At 46.9% G+C, this 21,691-nt stretch overlaps 1 protein-coding gene across 1 annotated transcript in view; it reads left to right on the top strand.

The window, feature by feature from the left end:
- Positions 1 to 1,745: 1,745 nt before the first annotated feature.
- The window catches only part of SENP5 (SUMO specific peptidase 5), a 52,918-nt gene continuing 32,972 nt past the window's right edge, over positions 1,746 to 21,691 (top strand). The window contains exons 1-2 of the mRNA XM_069727227.1: positions 1,746 to 2,275; positions 4,840 to 6,287. Coding sequence (XP_069583328.1) covers positions 4,871 to 6,287 — 1,417 coding nt within the window. The 5' untranslated portion in view covers positions 1,746 to 2,275; positions 4,840 to 4,870. The remainder of the gene's footprint in view (positions 2,276 to 4,839; positions 6,288 to 21,691) is intronic.

The following is a 21,691-nucleotide window of genomic DNA, read 5'->3' as shown; positions in this document are numbered from 1 at the left end:
TACTGCGAATGCGCCGGCGCACTATGTCCCGGAAGTATTTCGCTGTGTTCTGGAATATAGTACGCGGGCACATGTGCAGTAATGCTTTTCGGCTTTGCCTGCAGTTGGGTAAAGCATACTGTGCGTGCGCGAGTGAAGATTGCATTGCGCACGCGCGAACTATGGAGGACAAGTACTCTAATTCTCGAACATATTGTGGACAACAGGAATGGATGGGGTGGAGAAATGAAGATGAAACGCCGCCCATCGGACCGGGAAAAAAGGCATTTACATATCCCGCCAATTTGAGATGACAGGTTCCCTTTAATTTTTGCCAGAGCTGTATATCGGCTCCCATAGTGATGTAGCAAGGGATGATCAATGAACACTCCGTAATGGAATGCAAGGTACTTGTGACTAAGTTCACTTGAAAACCCGACAGGTGCTCTGCTTTACGGCTGGCCGGCGCTGACACAGTGCAGGGAAGCTGACGCCGGGGGACAGACACCGGAATGTAAGTATGTAGTGTTTGTTTTTTTTACATTTACAATGGTAACCAGGGTAAACATCGGGTTATTAAGCGCGGCCCTGTGCTTAGTAACCCGATGTTTACCCTGGTTACCCGGGGACTTCGGCATCGTTGGTCGCTGGAGAGCTGTCTGTGTGACAGCTCTCCAGCGACCACACAACGACCTAAACAGCTACATTGCAGCGATCAGCATCGTTGTCTATATCGCTGCAGCGTCGCTAAATGTGACGGTACCTTATTGCAGGGGCGATCCTGAGCGTAGCGCCCCTGCGCCCGGGGTGGACGGCCGCTCCCCTGTGGTGCCAGCTACATACATACTACATACAGCCGGTCCCCGCTGAGATAAGGAGTACCCTGCGTCGTGTACCCGGCGGCCGGGGCAAGGTTGCCAAACTTCACTTACAGTATTTTTCGGGACAGCTTATCAAAAACTCACGGACAGACAATATTTTTTACAGACACGTTGGAAAACTATAATAAATCATTATGAATATCAGCGACACAAGTCTACAGCCCATAATTCAGATATAAAGACATTCGCTCCATTCACTCGGTACTATAAAATTATGAGAAATACAGTCAAAATTATTGACGTTTCTTCAGCATTAAAAAAACTCACGGACACCTTAAAATCTTCTTACCGACAGAGCAAAAAAGTGCCTGTGCTTATTTACCGACTGACCTGCAATTTCTGGACGGTTGGAAGGGTCCGATGTTACGGAAATAGCGGAGCGCTACGCTGCCTACGTAACTCCGTTAGAAGTGACTTGGATTATGGAAAACACATAGCACAGTGATCTACGCTGTTTCCGCAATTCAGGAGTTACGGAAATAATCGAGCATCTGTGCTACGCCGTTAGTGTATCTCTCATAGGTGTGCAGCTTACGGAAACAGCGTGGCATACTGTTTCCAAAACGTCCTTCGCAGTTTTAGCACAGCCTGCTCGTTTTTCCGTAACTCATATTCACGTACAGATCGTAACACAGACGCTCTGCTACTTTCGTAACTCTTGAATTACGGAAACAGCGTAGATCACTGTTCTACGTGTTTTCCTCGCGTTCACTTCTATCAGCGTTACGTAAACAGCTTAGCTTAGCCCGCTCGGCTATTTCCGTAACTCCTGAATTACGCAAACAGCGTGGACCGCTGTGCTACGGGTTTTACGTAACTGGCATTTACTTCTACCACGGTTACGTAAACAGCGAAGCCTAGCCGCTCGGCTATTTCCGTGGCCCCGGCCACCTTTAGCTGCTGCATACAGACAGGTGTTCCCATCTCACGACTGGCTGGGATGAGAATACCGAATGTGTATGCCACGACCGTCCTCTCCCTTACCGGGGGCCACAGTTTCCTGGTAGAGCGCCTGTATGAGCTCACGCTCGCTGCGCCCTCCCCCAGAGCTCAGGGCAGCCCCGGGCCAGTGCTCAGGCGGTCACGTGTTCCTCCCCGGCTGGGGTTCGCACTGTGCTGGTTGTTTGTCCCTTGTGATGCTCCGTACAGGAGGCGTTGTGCTGTGCTTGGCCAGGAGGAAGCCGGAGGATCGGGGCAGTTGTGTGCTGAGAGTACCGGGGGTGCCCTCCCGTAGAGCCCGGTGCGGACGGAGCGGCGGCGGTCTGTGTGGCACGTACCGGCACCGTGCCTGGCCCTCGTTCTAGGACGCTCTCGGTGGCCGTGGTGGTCGGTGGCTTCCCGTGCTGTGGCCGTGTATTGACATGTGTGCTATCATGGATGTGAGTGGGATCCGCCACATGGCCTGCCCTGCCGAGGTAATACATGACTGTGCTGTGTCCCCGGGAGATCTGTGGGGGCACCGGGGGTCTCCTTGTTGCTATGGGTTACACCACTAATACACACATGCTGGTGTGTCAGGCTGAGGATTTGTGGAGCAGCCAGTGGTGCCGTGTCCAGGGCTCATGTGGCCCTTGGGGGTCCCTGATCACCCCCAGCGGTAACCTCTTGTTTTCCCATCCATACAGCTTTTGTTGCGGTGCGACCTTCTTATTTGGGGCCATTATGGGGGTGATGCGACTTTCTGTTCTATTCCATGATTTGGCAGCGAAGTGACCAGAAAGCAGCGATACATTCTGATATTTTATTAGATCACATAGTTTCGCACGCAGCATTACCAGATATGTCATCTTTTCATTTGGTGGTCCAGGATTGTATATGCTCCCGTTGTATTAATATGTCCAGAGATGCACATTAATGGATGATAGTAGGTAGGAATTATTGTTCTTTTTGCACTAAACCCCACTCTGGGCCTCTAAGATTAGGTTTACACGAGTGTGTAAATGGAAATATGGAGAGCACTGAGTCTTAGGGTATGTTCACACGTTCCTGATTTCCATCCTTTTTTTTTCAGGACTGAAACCGCAGCTCTTGGCAGAAAACGCAGGTCCTTTTTTTGGTCCTTTTTTTTGTGCTTTTTTGGTGCGTTTTTTGATGCGTTTTTTGATCCTTTTTTTTTATGCAGTTTTCTATGCAGAGTCTGTGTTTTTTCTAGGAAGTTTTTTTAGGGTTAAAATGGCTGAAAATACCCTACCCCTAACCCTACCCCTAACCCTACCCCTAACCCTACCCCTAACCCTACCCCTAACCCTACCCCTAACCCTAACCCTATTCTAACCTTAGTGGAAAAAAAAAAAAAAATTCTTAATTTTTTTATTGTCCCTAGCTATGGGGGTGACAAAGGGGGGGGGGGGTGTCATTTACTATTTTTTTATTTTGATCACTGAGATAGGTTATATCTCAGTGATCAAAATGCACTTTGGAACGAATCTGCCGGCCGGCAGATTCGGCGGGCGCACTGCGCATGCGCCCGCCATTTTGCAAGATGGCGGCGCCCAGGGAGAAGACGGCCGGACGGACGGACACCGGGAGGCCGGGTAAGTATAAGGGGGGGAGATTAGGGCACGGGGGGGGGGGGGGGGGGCATCGGAGCACGGGGGTGGGGCATCGGAGCATGGTTGGGGGGTGGGATCGGGGCAGCCACACTCCGCCCACGCACTTCCGCCCGCTTCCCCGCACTTCCTGCTGCAGCGGTTCGGCACCACAAACCGCAATAAAACCCGCAGATATATTTTTGATCTGCGGGTTTTACTGCGGGTTTGACCTCACAATGGAGGTCTATGGGTGCAGAACCGCTGCGGCTCCGAAAAAAGAAGTGACATGCTCCTTCTTTTTTCCCGCAGCTATTCAGCGCGGCTTTTTTTTTGAAATTCAGGATCATGTGCACAGCGGTTCTTGTTTTCCATAGGGTACATTGTACTGTACCCTGCATGGAAAACAGCTGCGGAACCGCAGCGGCAAAAACGCTGCGGTTCCGCAGTAAAAAACGCACTGTGTGAACATGGCCTTAGGCCGGGTCACACAGCTCCATCAGTGACTCAGGCCGATTAAGCCAAAGTCACTCCGATCAACCTCTGTCAGAGATTGATACAAGTGTCACCTAAGGCTACTTTCACACTAGCGTCACACGACGTACCGACGCATGCTGTGAAAGCGCAGCACAACGGGGCCAGCGGATGCAGTTTTACAACGCATCCGCTGCCCCATCGTGAGCTCCGGAGAGGAGGGGACGGAGTTCTGGCCGCACATGCGCGGTCGGAAATGGCGAACACAACGCACCAAAAAACGTTACGTGCTGATGGTCCGCCACAACGCGACGCAACCGTCGCATGACAGTTGCGACGTGTGGCAATGCGTCGCTAGTACAAGCCTATGGAGAAAAAACGCATCCTGCAGACAACTTTGCAGGATGCGTTTTTTCTGCAAAACGACGCATTGCGACGTGCGTCGTATGACGCTAGTGTGAAAGTAGCCTAAGTGTGATCCAATTTTCTCTCATGAAAAGACGGAGAACTTAATTTCTGCATTTTCTGTGTCCGCTCATGTTGGACTGCACACGGATGACTTCCAAGGGCATGTATGTGTGTGTGTGTGTATATATATATAGATATAGATATAGATATATAGATATAGATATATAGATATAGATATATATATATATCTATATATATATATCTATATATATATATCTATATATATATATCTATATATATATATATCTATATATATATATCTATATATATATATATCTATATATATATATATCTATATATATATATATATCTATATATATGTGTATATATATATATATATGTATATATATATATCTATATATATGTGTATATATATATATATATATATGTATATATATATATCTATCATTTTTTTTTTTTTTACACAATGGTCATATAAGACGATATTAAGAGATGAGCACCTGTTCTTACGTCAGGATGATTTACGCTGCATTTTATCTGTCTTTTAGGATAGCTTCAAGCCTTTTATGTGGCTGAAAAATGAGAGAACATAAATTTTTGCAACCCCGAAAAAATCGATTTTCTGTTCTGCCATCAAAATGTTCAGGACAGTTCAGAGATTTTAACAACTTTGTCTTCAAAGAGCAAATAAATCTCTTCCCCCAAAAATGGAATAATGCCTGTCTGAATAATGAGCGCGAGGACCAGCAGATTGCCGGCAGTTACGCCAAATCACCGGAGAGACTTGCTGGTCAGATCTCGGGAACAGAATTTGGAGAAAACGCTGTCAGAGAAGATAGGTTAAAAAGTCTTAAAAGAAAATGTTTTTCTTCTGAGGTTCCTTTATGTGACAACCCAGTGACCCCATCGCAAGCCGCAAAGAAGACTAAACGTTGTGGTGGGAAGGAGACCCCAAGACCTGTGTCCACAAATCATCTCGTCCAGCAAGACTCTGCTAGTGTGCCACCAAAGAAGATCGCCAAGGTGCAGAAAGTCAAGGATGAGATTGCCTGCAGCGTCGAGGCAGCGAAGAGTCAGGGAAGGAGAGTATCTGGCTTATTGAAGCGAACGTGCTCTGGAGGCTTATGGCTGCTGAAAAGCTGTAATTTGCTTAATATCGGAAGAGTACCCTTATTTATGATGCAGAGAAAACTCTTTCAGATTGCAGCCTGTGGTAAATTACAGTCTGAGAAGCTCAGAGCACAGAAGACGAGATATAGACTACTGGATTTTAACTGGATGTGGTTTCAGAGAGGTTTTTGGAACTGCTGCAAGAAGACTCTGAGAAGCAGGATTAAGAAAGCCGTCTCATATTTGAAGTTGAAACTTCAGAGACACGAACGAGCGGGACGGAGGTCATACGATATGAACAATAACACTTCAGGAATTTTATATCAGATCCCACAATGCCCAACCAAAAGCTGCCTACGAGGTGACGCCAAGCTGCCGAGCGTGGACGCTCCCTTCGGAAATGCTGCATCCAACGCCGCCCTCTTAAAAGACAGCCAGCAAGCTGTGCTCTGTGCGCCCGCTCCGTGGTGCGACCCCTTAACCAAGAAGGCAAGTGAGGCGCCCGTTATTAACAACCAATCACACGACTTTTTACTTACCGAAAAAGAGGTCTGTATCTCTTGCCAGGAGGAAACGACCACTCATGGCGAGAAGGACGATGACCAGATTCCCCTGCCTAATGACAAACTGCATGAGTGTGCGAGCGATGCTTTTGCAGGTCAGGAAAATGCTTCCATGGACGTTGTTGGGAACGGAGATGAATCCTGCCCCATGGACTTGGATGACAGCACAGACTCTGACATATTTAGTGCAAAGTTGTTGGATCACCCTTACTGTAAAAGTCCCATGCAGCAGACCACTTGTGAAGGGCTGGATGTACCGGGCCTACAGAACGGACAGAAAATGTTCTACGTCCCAGATGAACAAGTTGCATCCAGTATTTTCGGTATGTGCCCCTGTGTGTTTAAAAAAAAAAAAAACTACTTTTAGTGACCACATAACATTTTCTAATTGGATATGTCTAACTTGATGTTGGTAATAACTCTAGTATGTGTAAACATATATCACAGTGATTCTTAGATTTTTTTTTTTTCCATTACACATTGTATTTTGTTAGTAATTTAGAATGATCTATTTTGAATTTATAAAATATTGGAAATTTAATGAATATGGGGGAAGGGGAGCGGTGGAGCAGCGGCAGGAGCTGGCAGCTGTGACATCATATTCGCCCTCCTCGCGCCATCGCTGCTTCTCCGTTCCAGCATCTCTGTTGTCTCGGCGACAGCATCGCTTCCTGACTGTGCTAAGCGGTCACGTGACACCACTCATTAAGGTAATGAATATGCACGTGTTTCCACTCATATAGGTGTGGAGCGCATATTCATTACCTTAATGAGCGGTATCACGTGACCACTCAGCACAGGACGAAATGCTGGGACGACTGAGATGTAGCGACGGTGCGAGGAGTGTGAGTAAGACGTGCGGGGATGCGAGCCATGCATACAACAATGGGACAGGGGAGCCGAGCCATGCATACAACAGGGGGAGCCACACATACCAGGACAGGATGGGGGAACATGTCTGTCTCCGCAGAGAAGCCGGAGGTGTCCGTTCTCGCATAGTGGAGAGGGGATTTCTTGAAATCCCATCCACTATGCCGTAACATCTGGCCGCTGCGGATGTACGCAACTATCAACCCGCAGCGTTTACTGACCGTGCGAACATACCCTTACAATCATGCAGTGCTCATGATCACCATAATGACCACAGGGTCAGTCAGCCTTGGTGGCCTATTGGGCCTGCCATAAGCGGTACTTTACACACCTCCTGTCAGTGTAAGGGGGACTCATGCAGACGAGCGTATAAATTGGACGTGTGCTATTCGATACATTTATTTATTTTATTTAATTGGATGACGCCCTGACCAATGTCATTCAGAAGGTGTTGAGCTGGAAAAAAAAAATGATGGCACCATTCACTACTTTCATCTAAGTCTAGGATGAGACTTGCTCAATTATGTCTATGATTCTGTTAAAAAAAAATTATGAAAAATGTCTCACACAGAACATCCAACGGCATCTGATTTTTAGATACATTTTTATTATAAACGTAGGAAACTATGCATGATCATGTAAATTTTTTAGCACATATGTATGAAAACCGATCTTGCAGACTTAAAAAATGGACACACAAATTTACTGTGGACAGGGAAATAACATTAGTGCCACCACTCCAGTGCTAAAAGAAAAGAAATGCTGTAATGGTGCTTTAATGGGTCGATATTGACTTTTAGGATTTCTGCATCCATTAGGCCTGTCCCACACGTCCAGATAATTCCGGTACCGGAAAAATCGGTACCGGAGTTATCCGTGTCCGTGTGCTCACGTGGCACATCAGTGTGGCACACTTGCGGCAGCCGTGTGCCAACTGGGTACCACACGCACCGTGCAGGAGACAGCGCTAGAGTTAAGCGCTGTCCCCTGCTTTGGGTGCTGAATCCAGAATTCATTCCTTCTTCCCAGCAGCGTTCGCTGGAGAGAAGGAATGAAAAATCATTTTTTTTTTAATTTTTAAAATAAAGTTCCCGGTAATCTCCCCCCTCCCACCCCCTGTGCGCCTGCCCTCTGGCATTAAAATACTTACCCAGCTCCCTCGGCGCTTCCATCCTCTCAGCGTCGCAGCTCTTCCTGTATGAGCGGTCACGTGGTGCCGCTTATTAGAGTGATGAATATGCGGCTCCACCCCTATGGGAGGTGGAGCCGCATATTCATCACTTTAGTAAGCGGCACCACGTGACCGCTCATACAGGAAGAGCTGCGACGCTGGAGGAAGCATCGAGGGAGCCGGGTAAGTATTTTAATGCCAGCGGGCGAGCGCACAGGGGGAGGGAGGGGGGAGATGACCGGGAACTTTATTTTCACAACAAAAAAAGTAAAAAAAAATGATTTTTCATTTCTTCGCTCCACCGAACGCTGCTGGAGAGAAGAAATGAATGGGGCTTCAGCACCACAAGCTGGGGAGACAGCGCTTACTGTAGCTCTGTCTCCTGCACGGCACACGGAGTGCACACGGACAGCATCCGTGTGCGGTACGTGTTTTACACGGACCCATTGACTTTAACCCCTTCATGACCCAGCCTATTTTGACCTTAAAGACCTGGCCGTTTTTTGGAATTCTGACCAGTGTCCCTTTATGAGGTAATAACTCAGGAACGCTTCAATGGATCCTAGCGGTTCTGAGATTGTTTTTTCGTGACATATTGGGCTTCATGTTAGTGGTAAATTTAGGTCAATAAATTCTGTGTTTATTTATGATAAAAACGGAAATTTGGCAAAAATTTGGAAAATTTCGCAATTTTCACATTTTGAATTTTTATTCTGTTAAACCAGAGAGTTATGTGACACAAAATAGTTAATAAATAACATTTCCCACACGTCTACTTTACATCAGCACAATTTTGGAAACAAAATTTTTTTTTGCTAGGAAGTTATAAGGCTGGGGTCACACTGCGTTAGTGCAACCCGTTTAGCGCTAAGCAATGTCGCGTTAAACGTCCCCGCTCTCGCAGATTCCCGATCTGCGAGAGCGGGGAACGGACCTCGGGCGCGCCACGGACGCTGCAAGCAGCGTCCGAGGCGCGCTACAAAAGAACGGCATATCGCTAGCGCGTGCCGAAAATGACACGCGCTAGCAATGCGCTTGTACATTGCGGGCAATGTGAGCGCTAACGGACGCGTTGCACGGCGTTAATTTCGCCGTGCAACGCTGTCCGCTAGCGCTCACATTAGAACGCAATGTGAACCTAGCCTAAGGGTTAAAATTTGACCAGCGATTTCTCATTTTTACAACGAAATTTACAAAACCATTTTTTTTAGGGACCACCTCACATTTGAAGTCAGTTTGAGGGGTCTATATGGCTGACAATACCCAAAAGTGACACCATTCTAAAAACTGCACCCCTCAAGGTGCACAAAACCACATTCAAGAAGTTTATTAACCCTTCAGGTGCTTCACAGCAGCAGAAGCAACATGGAAGGAAAAAATGAACATTTAACTTTTTAGTCACAAAAATGATCTTTCAGCAACAATTTTTTTTATTTTCCCAATGGTAAAAGGAGAAACTGAACCACGAAAGTTGTCCAATTTGTCCTGAGTACGCTGATACCTCATATGTGGGGGTAAACCACTGTTTGTGCGCACGGCAGGGCTTGGAAGGGAAGGAGCGCCATTTGACTTTTTGAATGAAAAATTGGCTGCACTCTTTAGCGGACACCATGTCACATTTGGAGAGCCCCCGTGTGCCTAAAAATTGGAACTCCCCCACAAGTGACCCCATTTTGGAAACTAGACGCCCCAAGGAACTTATCTAGATGCATAGTGAGCACTTTAAACCCCCAGGTGCTTCACAAATTGATCCGTAAAAATGAAAAAGTACTTTTTTTTCACAAGAAAATTCTTTTAGCCTCAATTTTTTCATTTTCACATGGGCAACAGGATAAAATGGATCCTAAAATTTGTTGGTCAATTTCTCCCGAGTATACCGATACCTCATATGTGGGGGTAAACCACTGTTTGGGCACACGGCAGGGCTCGGAAGGGAAGGCGCGCCTTTTGACTTTTTGAATGGAAAATTAGCTCCAATTGTTAGCGGACACCATGTCGCGTTTGGAGAGCCCCTGTGTGCCTATGCATTGGAGCTCCCCCACAAGTGACCCCATTTTGGAAACTAGACCCCCCAAGGAACTTATCTAGATGCATACTGAGCACTTTAAACCCCCAGGTGCTTCACAGAAGTTTATAACGCAGAGCCATGAAAATTAAAAAAAAAATTTCTTTTCTCAAAAATGATTTTTTAGCCTGGAATTTCCTATTTTGCCAACAGTAATAGGAGAAATTGGACCATAAATGTTGTTGTCCAGTTTGTCCTGAGTACGCAGATACCCCATATGTGGGGGTAAACTACTGTTTGGGCGCAGGGCTCGGAAGGGAAGGCACGCCATTTGGCTTTTTAAATGGAGAATTAGCTCCAATTGTTAGCGGACACCATGTCGCGTTTGGAGAGCCCCTGTGTGCCTAAACATTGGAGATCCCCCACAAATGACCCCATTTTGGAAACTAGACCCCCAAAGGAACTAATCTAGATGTGTGGTGAGCACTTTGAACCCTCAAGTGCTTCACAGAAGTTTATAACGCAGAGCCTTGAAAATAAAAAAAAAAAAATTTCTTTTCTCAAAAATGATTTTTTAGCCCGCAATTTTTTATTTTCCCAAGGGTTACAGGAGAAATTGGACCCCAAAAGTTGTTGTCCAGTTTCTCCTGAGTACGCTGATACCCCATGTGTAGGGGTAAACCACTGTTTGGGCACACGTCGGGGCTCAGAAGGGAAGTAGTGACTTTTGAAATGCAGACTTTGATGGAATGGTCTGCGGGCGTCACGTTGCGTTTGCAGAGCCCCTGGTGTGCCTAAACAGTAGAAACCCCCCACAAGTGACCCCATTTTGGAAACTAGACCCCCCAAGGAACTTATCTAGATATGTGGTGAGCACTTTGAACCCCCAAGTGCTTCACAGACGTTTACAACGCAGAGCCGTGAAAATAAAAAATCATTTTTCTTTCCTCAAAAATGATGTTTTAGCAAGCAATTTTTTATTTTCTCAAGGGTAACAGGAGAAATTGCACCCCAGTAATTGTTGCGCAGTTTGTCCTGAGTATGCTGGTACCCCATATCTGGGCTCGGAAGGGAGAGAGCACCATTTGACTTTTTGAATAAAAGATTGGCTGGAATCAATGGTGGCGCCATGTTGCGTTTGGAGACCCCTGATGTGCCTAAACAGTGGAAACCCCTCAATTCTACCTCCAACACTAACCCCAACACACCCCTAACCCTAATCCCAACCCTAACCACAACCCTAATTCCAACCCTAACCCTAAGGCTATGTGCCCACGTTGCGGATTCGTGTGAGAGTTTTCAGCACCATTTTTGAAAAATCCGCGATTAAACGGCACTGTGTTTTACCTGCGGATTTACCGCGGATTTCCAGTGTTTTTGTGCGGATTTCACCTGCGGATTCCTATTGAGGAAAAGGTGTAAAACGCTGCGGAATCCGCACAAAGAATTGACATGCTGCGGAAAATACAACGCATCGTTTCCGCGCGGTATTTTCCTCACCATGGGCACAGCGGATTTGGTTTTCCATGTGTTTACATGGTACTGTAAACCTGATGGAACACTGCTGCGAATCCGCAGCGGCCAATCCGCTGCGGATCCGCAGCCAAATCCGCACCATGTGCACATAGCCTAATTCTAAAGGTATGTGCACACGCTGCGGAAAATGCTGCGGATCCGCAGCAGTTTCCCATGAGTTAACAGTTCAATGTAAACCTAAGGGAAACAAAAATCGCTGTACACATGCTGCAGAAAAACTGCACGGAAACGCAGCGATATACATTCCGCAGCATGTCACTTCTTTCTGCGCATTCCGCAGCGGTTTTCCAACTGCTCAAATAGAAAATCGCAGTTGTAAAACCGCAGTGAAATGCGCAGAAAAACCGCTGTAAATCCGCGATAAATCCACAGCGGTTTAGCACTGCGGATTTATCAAATCCGCTGCGGAAAAATCTGCAGAGGACCAGAATACGTGTGCACATACCGTACCCTAACCCCAACCTTCAACCTTAGTGGAGAAAAAAAAAAAATTCTTTATTTTATTATTGTCCCTACCTATGGGGGTGACAAGGGGGGGGAGGGGGGTCATTTACTGTTTTTTTTTTTATTTTGATCACTGTGATAGGTTTTATCACAGTGATCAAAATTCACATTGGAAGATGGCGGCGCCCAGGAAAGAAGACGGACGGACCCCGGGAGGCTAGGTAAGTATAAGGCTATATTCACACTTTGCGGATTTTGCTGCGGATCCGCAGCGGATTTGACCGCTGCGGATCTGCAGCAGTTTCCCATGAGTTTACAGAACAATGTAAACCTATGGGAAACAAAAAACGCAGTGCACATGCTGCGGAAAAAACCGCGCGGAAACGCTGCGGATTACATTCCGCAGCATGTCACTTCTTTTCTGCGGATTTTCACCTGCTCCAATAGAAAACTGCAGATGAAAATCCGCAGAAGAAACCGCAGTAAATACCGCGATAAATCCGCAGTAAAAACCGCAACGGGTTTTCACTGCGGATTTTGGAATTCTGCTGCGGAAAAATCCGCAGTGGAATCTGCAAAGTGTGCACATAGCCTAAGGGGGGGGGAGATCAGGGCACGGGGGGGGGGGGAGATCAGGGCACGGGGGGGGGGGGGGGGCGCGTCGGAGCACGGGGAGGGGGTGGATCGTAACATGGGGGGGGTGGATCGGAGCGAGGGGGGGTGGATCGGAGTGCAGGGGGGGTGGATTGGAGCACGGGGGGTGGGATTGGAGCACGGGGGGAGCGGACAGCAGGACGGGGGTGCGGAGGACAGGACGGAGGGGAGGGGAGCGGACCACAGATCGGAGGGCTGGGGGGGCGATCGGTGGGGTGGGGGCACATCAGTGTTTCCAGCCATGGCCGATGATATTGCAGCATCGGCCATGGCTGGATTGTAATATTTCACCAGTTTAAACAGCCAATCAGAGTGATCGTAGCCACGGGGGGGGGGTGAAAGGTCGGGAAGGGGTTAATGGGTCCGTGTGATCCGTGCGCTCCCACAAACACTGACATGTCTCCGTGTTTTTCAAACGGACACACGGTCCGTGAAAACACGCTGACATGTGCAGAGACACATTGATTTTAATGTGTCTACGTGTGTCATTGTCTCCAGTACGTGAGGAAACTGTCACCTCACGTACCGGAGCCACTTACGTGTGAAACCGGCCTTACATGGTGCTTGAGGTCAACTCCTTTTTTTTTTTTTTTTTTTTCTCACCCTGTGGTTCCAAACAGGTCAGTACTAGTGATGAGCGAATGTGCGGAGATAACATCTTATCCGAGCATGCTCAGGTGTTAACCAAGTATCTGGGCGTGCTCTTACATTATGTTCGAGTCCCTGCGGCTGCATGATTTGGTCTGTTAGACAGCCTGACCACATGCAGATTGCCTGTTTGTTAGGGAATCCCCACATGTCTTCTGCCTGTCTAACAACTGCAAATCATAGAGCCACAGAGACTCGAACATACGGTAATATACGAGCACGCCCATATACTCTAACACCCGAGCATTTTCATCCCTAGTCACTACACCATATGAATTTTCAATCTATTCCATCCAGAAGTCAGGTCGCACTTCCCTTTGATGACACTTTCGTGTCCTGAGTTTAAATCCCACCAAGGACAACATCTGCAAGGAGTTTGTATGTTCTCCCACACTCCAAAGACATACTGATAGGCAATCTGGATTGTGAGCCCCAATAGGGACAGTGCCGATGATATCTGTAAAGCACTGTGGAATTAATGGCGCTACTTAAGGGAGTTAAATAAATTACAGCTTGTGAGAATTAAAAATTTGAAGCGAAAGCAACATTTTGCTTGAATCCCACTTTGAGATAATGATGTTAAGCACCTGAAGGGTTAACAATCATCCTGGTTTTGAATACTCCAAGGGGTACAGTTCTTAACCCCTAAGGGTATGTGCCCGCGATCCGGAATAGCGGCGTTTTTGACGCAGCTCACCTGCGCTGGATCCATAACACTATGTTCTAGGTTACAAGCACAGCGGTTGGGATGTCTATAAATCCCATGCTCACTGTATTTCTATTTAACGCTGCGTAAACTCCCCCACGCTGCCGGTTTCCGAGCCGCAGTATGTCCGTTATCTGCAGTGGAGACTGCGTATTCTCACCCATACTCCTTCATTACATGCGGTAATTCAGCACAGTTCAGTGAACGCATGCGGATTTACCTGCGTGATTAGAACGCAGCGTTCTGGATGCAGCCAAAATACTCTGCGTTCAAAACTCTGCTCTATCGTGGGCTCATAGCCTTAGGGGATGTGCACACGCTGAGTAAAATTTCTGCACCATTTCTGCATCTCATGGCAGGAAATACGCAGCTGCAAAAAAAGTGCGCTTTTGGCTGCCTTTTTTCCCCTGTTTTTGATTGAGTAAGGTTAATGGTGAAAAAGGCAGGGCAAAAACATACAGAGAATTCACATGGAGCAGATTTACTGCAAGTCAAAAATACTCAACCTGTGCATGACACTTCAGGATTCTCATTCCCTTTGCTGGCATCAGGATTGTTTCAAGTTTTGTTACAAATCCGTCAGAAAAACCGTTGCAAACGCGCCAGATCTGCCACGTGTGCACACAGCCTTTGGCTACGTTCACACTGGCGTTCCGCCAATGCGCGTCGCTGTTCCGCCGGCGACGCAGCGGCGAAGCGCCCCTATGTTTAACATAGGGGACGCGTGCGTCGTTTTGGTGGCGTTTTTCGCCACGTGCGTCGTTTCCGACGCTAGCGTCGGACGCAAGGAAACGCTACATGTAGCATTTTCTGTGCGTCCGATTTTCGTCGGAAAACGACGCACACGTCGCAAAACGTGCGCGTTTTTGCGCGCGTTTGCGTGCGTTTTAGCGTGCGTCGCGCGTTGCGTCGCCGACGCACGGCGGCGCAACGCTAATGTGAACGTACCCTTAGTAATTCATCCAGTTTTAACCTTAAAAAGGACGGATCACCTTCACACATACTGTTATATCACAGTAAGGAGGCTGCATGTATAAATATGCAATAAATCACCTTTGAAAGAATAATATCTGTGAATAGAAGAATTATGTTGAGAGAATCCCAGTGTATGGGAGCCGCCATCTTGGGATTGGCAGCTCAGGGTGCTGTGTGCTAGTGAAACGCCCCCAGATTCCGGGCTGGTTGCTAGGCAGCATCTGAGGCTACAGAGTAAAAAAAACCCAGCAACAGCAGGTATTACCATATCGACCCAGAGCAATGTCCTCATTGCAGCATGATGAACATGTGACGTCGCTCCAACCAGGCAAATCATAACGGGCTTCAGATGCTGGGAGGTAGGAGGCAGTTTGCAGGGCTCCTGTCCCATGGACAGATTATTGGCCTACTCACTATATGTCCTGCACATCGATCTATATATATCTATAAGCAATGGCATACTTCCAATGGTGGCAGATCACGCGCCCACCGCCTATGAGGTCCGAGGGGGGTATCTGATGCCAATTCCTGAACCGGGCTAACCTGTATTGGCATCCTGGATGCTGATCTAGTTCAAAGCAATAATGGAAGATGGAGCCGCCCACTCCCTCCATTATTCCACCTCTGTGTCTAGGCTCTGACATCTCAGCTTGACGGGCGCAATGACATCACTAAATCGCACCGCTGTGCCAAGCAGTGCAGAGCTTCAGACCACAGGCTGAACAGACTGGACCAGCGGGAGATCTAGGAAGGGTGAGGGTTGTTTTTGTTTTAAAACCATGAGTACATTGTGGGGCACATTATATTAACTGGAGGGCTATGCGGGGCACGTTATATTAATTGAAGGGCTATGCGGGGCACGTTATATTACGGTAATTGAAGGGCTATGCGGGGCATGTTATGTTAACTGGAGGGCTATTATTCAGTTTGCAGTGCTATGTGCGGGCATTATATTGTTTGGATGGCTAGTGGGGGCCATTATACAGTGTGGAGGTTTGTGTGGGGGGCCATTATGCTGTTTGGAGGGCTGTGTAGGGGCCATCTTACTGTGTGAAGGGCATTATATTCTATGGAGGACAGTGTGTGGGCCAGTATATTGTGCGGATGGCTGTGTTAGGGTCATAGGTGGGGCACCATACTTTGCCAGGTGAGAACAGTAGGGTCATCATACTGTGCGTGTGGAGGGTACTGTGCAGAAATTCACTGTGTTTGGAGGGTAAATTTGTTGGCATTATACTTAATGGTGACCATGAAAGGGGTGATGTCTTTGTGTGAGAGCACTAAGGGGCATCAAATAAAGCAAAATTACTTTGTAATGGCTGCAAAGTTGTGAGCTATGCCTTTCTGTGACTCCACTGAAATGTTGTTTTTTTTTTTTTTATTGAAGTGAGGGGGGGATTGGGATTTCTGCTATGGGGCCCCATGATTTCTATTTACGCCTAAGGCTGCATCATACCGTGTACAGTGCCAGCAAAAAAAAAATCTTTAAAAGGAACCTGTCAGCTGTTTTGGCCGATATAAGATATGGCCACCACCTTTCATTGCTTATCTACAGCAGATGGGAGGCGCTGTAAGTTTTTTTTCAGGCATGCGCAGTTTGTGCTGCCCTTCGACTCCCACCACACGATGGGGACGTTAATGAAGGAAGTGGAGGCCCCCAGCGCGCGGAGTTTTGAATGATGGCTGGAAGGCGTTTGCGTCTGGGGGAAAAAGACATCCCCCCCCCCCCCGGACAGACTACGGGTATGAGGGGCAAAATTATAAAAACGGATATTGCAGCATTGAGAGGGACCCCAAATAAAAGAGCCACCTTGACAGAATGCAGCATTAGTGCAGCACAAGGTGGCTCTTTTAGTTACAAACGCCTGAGGGGGATGACAGGTTCCCTTTACGGGACATCCAACAGATACCTTTTCTGGGTGGCTGCGGACTGCGATTTTTAAACTGGAGGGGGCCAATATCCATAGCCCCTTACCAGCCTGAGAATACCAGCCCCAAGCTGTCTGTTTTAGCTTGGCTAGTTGTCAAAAATGGGTGGGACCCCGTGCCGTCTCTAAATTATTTATTAAATTTTTTTTTTTAAAGCGTGGGGACTCCTCTATTCTTGATAACCAACCTTGCTAAAGCTGACAGCTGAGAGTTGCAGACCGCAGCTGTCAGTTTTGCCTGTCTGGTTATCAAAAATACATTATTTATTTAGAGTGGAGGAGTCGGCTGATGAATAACACGGCCTGCTCTCGCTGTTATTAGCAGCAGCAGGTGTAGGCTGATGGGACTTCTACCTCCATCAGCTGATGCCAGTGACCAGAGGTAAACCTTGTTAATGATTTTACTGCTGACCTTCAGCAGTGTTTTGCTGTGCTGTCATGGAAAAGTAAAAACGTTGAGGGACTTTCAATAATAATAATAATTTCATTTATATAGCGCCAACATATTCCGCAGTGCTTTACATTATAGAGGGGACTTGTACAGACAATAGACATTACAGCATAACAATAATCACAGTTCAAAACCGATACCAAGAGGAGTGAGGGCCCTGCTCGCAAGCTTACAAACTATAGGAAAAGGGGAGACAAGAGGTGGATGGTAACAATTGCTTTTGTTGTTCGGACCAGCCATAGTGTAAGGCTCGGGTGTTCATGTAAAGCTGAATGAACCAGATAACTGCCTAAGTATGTAACAGTATAGACACAGAGGGCTATTAACCCCTTCCCGACCTTTGACGCAGCGTATGCGTCATGAAAACCTGTGCCATTCCGATCTGTGACGCAGCATATGCGTCATGGCCTGATTGGGCTCCTGCAGGCCGGGTGAAAGGGTTAACTGTAATTTCACCTGGCCTGCAGGGACAGGAGGAGTTGTACTTTAGCCCAGGGGGGGTGGCTTAAACACCCCTCCCCCCCGCCCCCGTGGCTACGATCGCTCTGATTGGCTGTTGAAAGTGGCGTATCACTTTCAATCAGAGCAAGAGTAATATTTCACCAATGAAGATTAGTGAAATATTACAATCCAGCCATGGCCGATGCTGCAATAGCATCAGCCATGGCTGGAGATCGCGATGTGCCCCACCGCCACCGATCACCTCCCCTCCGTCCTCTGTCCTGTCATTTCCTGTCCTCCGCTCCCCTCCGTCCTCGTGTCCGCTCCCCCCGCTGTCCGGTCCCCTCCCCCCTGCTGTCCGATTTTCCCCCCCCCCATCATACTTACCGATCTCCCGTGTGCCTCCCGGTGTCCATCCGGCTGCTGCATGGGCGCCGCCATCTTGGAAAATGGCAGGCGCATGCGCAGTGCGCCCGAGGAATCTGCTGGCCGGCAGATTCGTTACAAGTACATTTTGATCGCTGTAATAGGTTCTATCACAGCGATCAAAATAAAAAAATAATAAATAAACCCCCCCCCTTTATCACCCCTATAGGTAGGGACAAAAATAATTTTTTTTTTTCTTTTCTTTGCCGGGTTAGGGTTAGTTCACACTGCGTCTAAGCAGTCCGTTAGACGGACTACGTTACACCACAGCATAAACGCGGTGTAACGTAGTCCGTTATGGCCGCCATTGACAGCAATGTTGGACGCATCACTAGCACACGCCCACAATGGGTGTACGCTAGGGATGTGCCGTCATTGAGTGATGGACCCGGAGACGCGGGCTGCAGCGTTTCCGGGTCCGTCACTGCTAGCGCAGATAGAGCTAGCAGATGCTCTATCTGCGCTAGCGCGATGCAAACGTCGGCACTTGCGCTAGCAGCAGCCCATTAGCGTATGTGCTGAACGGGCTGCTGCTAGCGCAATGTGAACCTGGCCTTAGGGTTTGGGTTACGGCTAGAATTAGGGTTAGAACTAGGGTTAGGGTTAGAATTAGGCTTTGTGCACACAGTGCGGATTTGGCTGCGGATCTGCAGCAGATTTGGCTGCGGATCCGCAGCGGATTGGCCGCTGCGGATTCGTAGCAGTTTTCCATCAGCTTTACAGTACCATGTAAACCTATGGAAAACCAAATCCGCTGTGCCCATGGTGCGGAAAATACCGCGCGGAAACGCTGTGTTGTATTTTCCGCAGCATGTCAATTCTTTGTGCGGATTCCGCAGCGTTTTACACCTGTTCCTCAATAGGAATCCACAGGTGAAATCCGCACAAAAAACACTGGAAATCGCCGGTAAATCCGCAGGTAAAATGCAGTGCCTTTTACCTGCGGATTTTTCTAAAATGGTGCGGAAAAATCTCACACGAATCCGCAACGTGGGAACATAGCCTTAGGGTTGGAAATAGGGTTAAGATTAGGCTGTGGTTAGGGTTATGGTTAGGGGTGTGTTGGGATTAGGGTTAGGGGTGTGTTGGGGTTAGGGGTATGTTGGGGTTAGGGTTGTGATTAGGGTTAGGGGTGTGTTGGGGTTAGTGTTGGAGTTAGAATTGAGGGGTTTCCACTGTTTAGGCACATCAGGGGTCTCTAAACGCAACATGGCGCCACCATTGATTCCAGTCAATCTTGCATTCAAAAAGTCAAATGGTGCTCCCTCCCTTCCGAGCCCCGACGTGCACCCAAACAGTGGTTTACCCCCACATATGGGGTACCAGCATACTCAGGACAAACTGGGCAACAATTATTGGTGTCCAATTTCTCCTGTTACCCTTGTGAAAATAAAAAATTGCTTGCAAAAAAACATAATTTGAGGAAAGAAAAATGATTTTTTATTTTCATGGCTGTGCGTTGTAAACTTCTGTGAAGCACTTGGGGGTTCAAAGTGCTCACCACATATCTAGATAAGTTCCTTAGGGGGTCTATTTTCCAAAGAGGGGTCACTTGTGGGGGGTTTCTACTGTTTAGGCACATCGGGGGCTCTGCAAACGCCCGCAGACCATTCCATCAAAGTCTGCATTTCAAAAGTCACTACTTCCCTTCCAAGCCCCGACGTGTGCCCAAACAGTGGTTCCCCCCCACATATGGGGTATCAGCGTACTCAGGACAAACTGGACAACAACTTTTCGGGTCCAATTTCTCCTGTTACTCTTGTAAAAATAAAAAATTGTGGGCTAAAAAATAATTTTTGAGGAAAGAAAAATGATTTTTTATTTTCAAGGCTCTGCGTTATAAACTTCTGTGACGCACTTGAGGGTTTAAAGTGGTCACCACACATCTAGATTAGTTCCTTGGGAGGTCTAGTTTCCAAAATGGGGTCACATGTGGGGAAACTTCAATGTTTAGGCACACAGGGGCTCTCCAAACGCGACATGGTGTCAGCAAACGATTGGAGCTAATTTTTCATTAAAAAAGTCAAATGGCGCTCCTTCCCTTCCGAGCCTTGCCGTGTGCACATACAGTGGTTTGTGACCACATATGAGGTATACATTTTAGGATCCATTTATGCTGTTGCCCATGTGGAAATGAACAAATTGAGGCTAAAAGAAATTTTTTGTGAAAAAAAAAAAAAAAAAGTACTTTTTCATTTTTACGGATCAATTTGTGAAGCACCTGGGGGTTCAAAGTGCTCACTGTGCATCTAGATAAGTTCCTTGGGGGGTCTAGTTTCCAAAATGGGGTCACATGTGGGGAAGCTCCAATGTTTAGGCACACAGGAGCTCTCCAAACGCGACATGGTGTCCGCTAATGATTGGAGCTAATTTTTCATTCAAAAGTCAAATGACGCTCCCTCCCTTACGAGCCTTGCCGTGTGCACATACAGTGGTTTGTGACCACATATGAGGTATCGGTGTACTCAGGACAAATTTTACAATAACTTTTGGTGTCCAGTTTCTCTTTTTACTTTTGGGAAAATAAAAAAATTGTTGCTAAAACATCATTTTTGTGACTAAAAAGTTAAATGTTCATTTTTTCCTTCCATGTTGCTTCTGCTGCTGTGAAGCACCTGAAGGGTTAATAAACTTCTTGAATGTGGTTTTGAGCACCTTGAGGGGTGCATTGTTTAGAATGGTGTCACTTTTGGGTATTTTCAGCCATATAGACCCCTCAAACTGACTTCAAATGTGAGGTGGTCCCTAAAAAAATGGTTTTGTAAATTTTGCTGTAAAAATGAAAAATCGCTGGTCAAATTTTAACCCTTATAACTTCCTAGCAAAAAAGAATTTTGGTTGCAAAATTGTGCTGATGTAAAGTAGACGTGTGGGAAATGTTATTTATTAACTACTTTGTGTCACATATCTCTCTCGTTTAACCCCTTCATGACCCAGCCTATTTTGACCTTAATGACCTGGCCGTTTTTTGCAATTCTGACCAGTGTCCCTTTATGAGGTAATAACTCGGGAACGCTTCAACGGATCCTAGCGGTTCTGAGTTTGTTTTTTCGTGACATATTGGGCTTCATGTTAGTGGTAAATTTAGGTCAATAAATTCTGCGTTTATTTGTGATAAAAACGGAAATTTGGCGAAAATTTTGAAAATTTCACAATTTTCACATTTTGAATTTTTATTCTGTTAAACCAGAGAGTTATGTGACACAAAATAGTTAATAAATAACATTACCCACATGTCTACTTTACATCAGCACAATTTTGGAAACAAAATTTTTTTTTGCTAGGAAGTTATAAGGGTTAAAATTTGACCAGCGATTTCTCATTTCTACAACGAAATTTACAAAACCATTTTTTTTAGGGACCACCTCACATTTGAAGTCCGTTTGAGGGGTCTATATGGCTGAGAATACCCAAAAGTGACACCATTCTAAAAACTGCACCCCTCAAGGTGCACAAAACCACATTCCAGAAG

This window comes from Ranitomeya imitator, chromosome 5 (assembly GCF_032444005.1).
Source record: "Ranitomeya imitator isolate aRanImi1 chromosome 5, aRanImi1.pri, whole genome shotgun sequence".
Lineage (NCBI taxonomy): Eukaryota > Metazoa > Chordata > Amphibia > Anura > Dendrobatidae > Ranitomeya > Ranitomeya imitator.
This window is presented reverse-complemented; position numbering and strand designations above follow the sequence as displayed.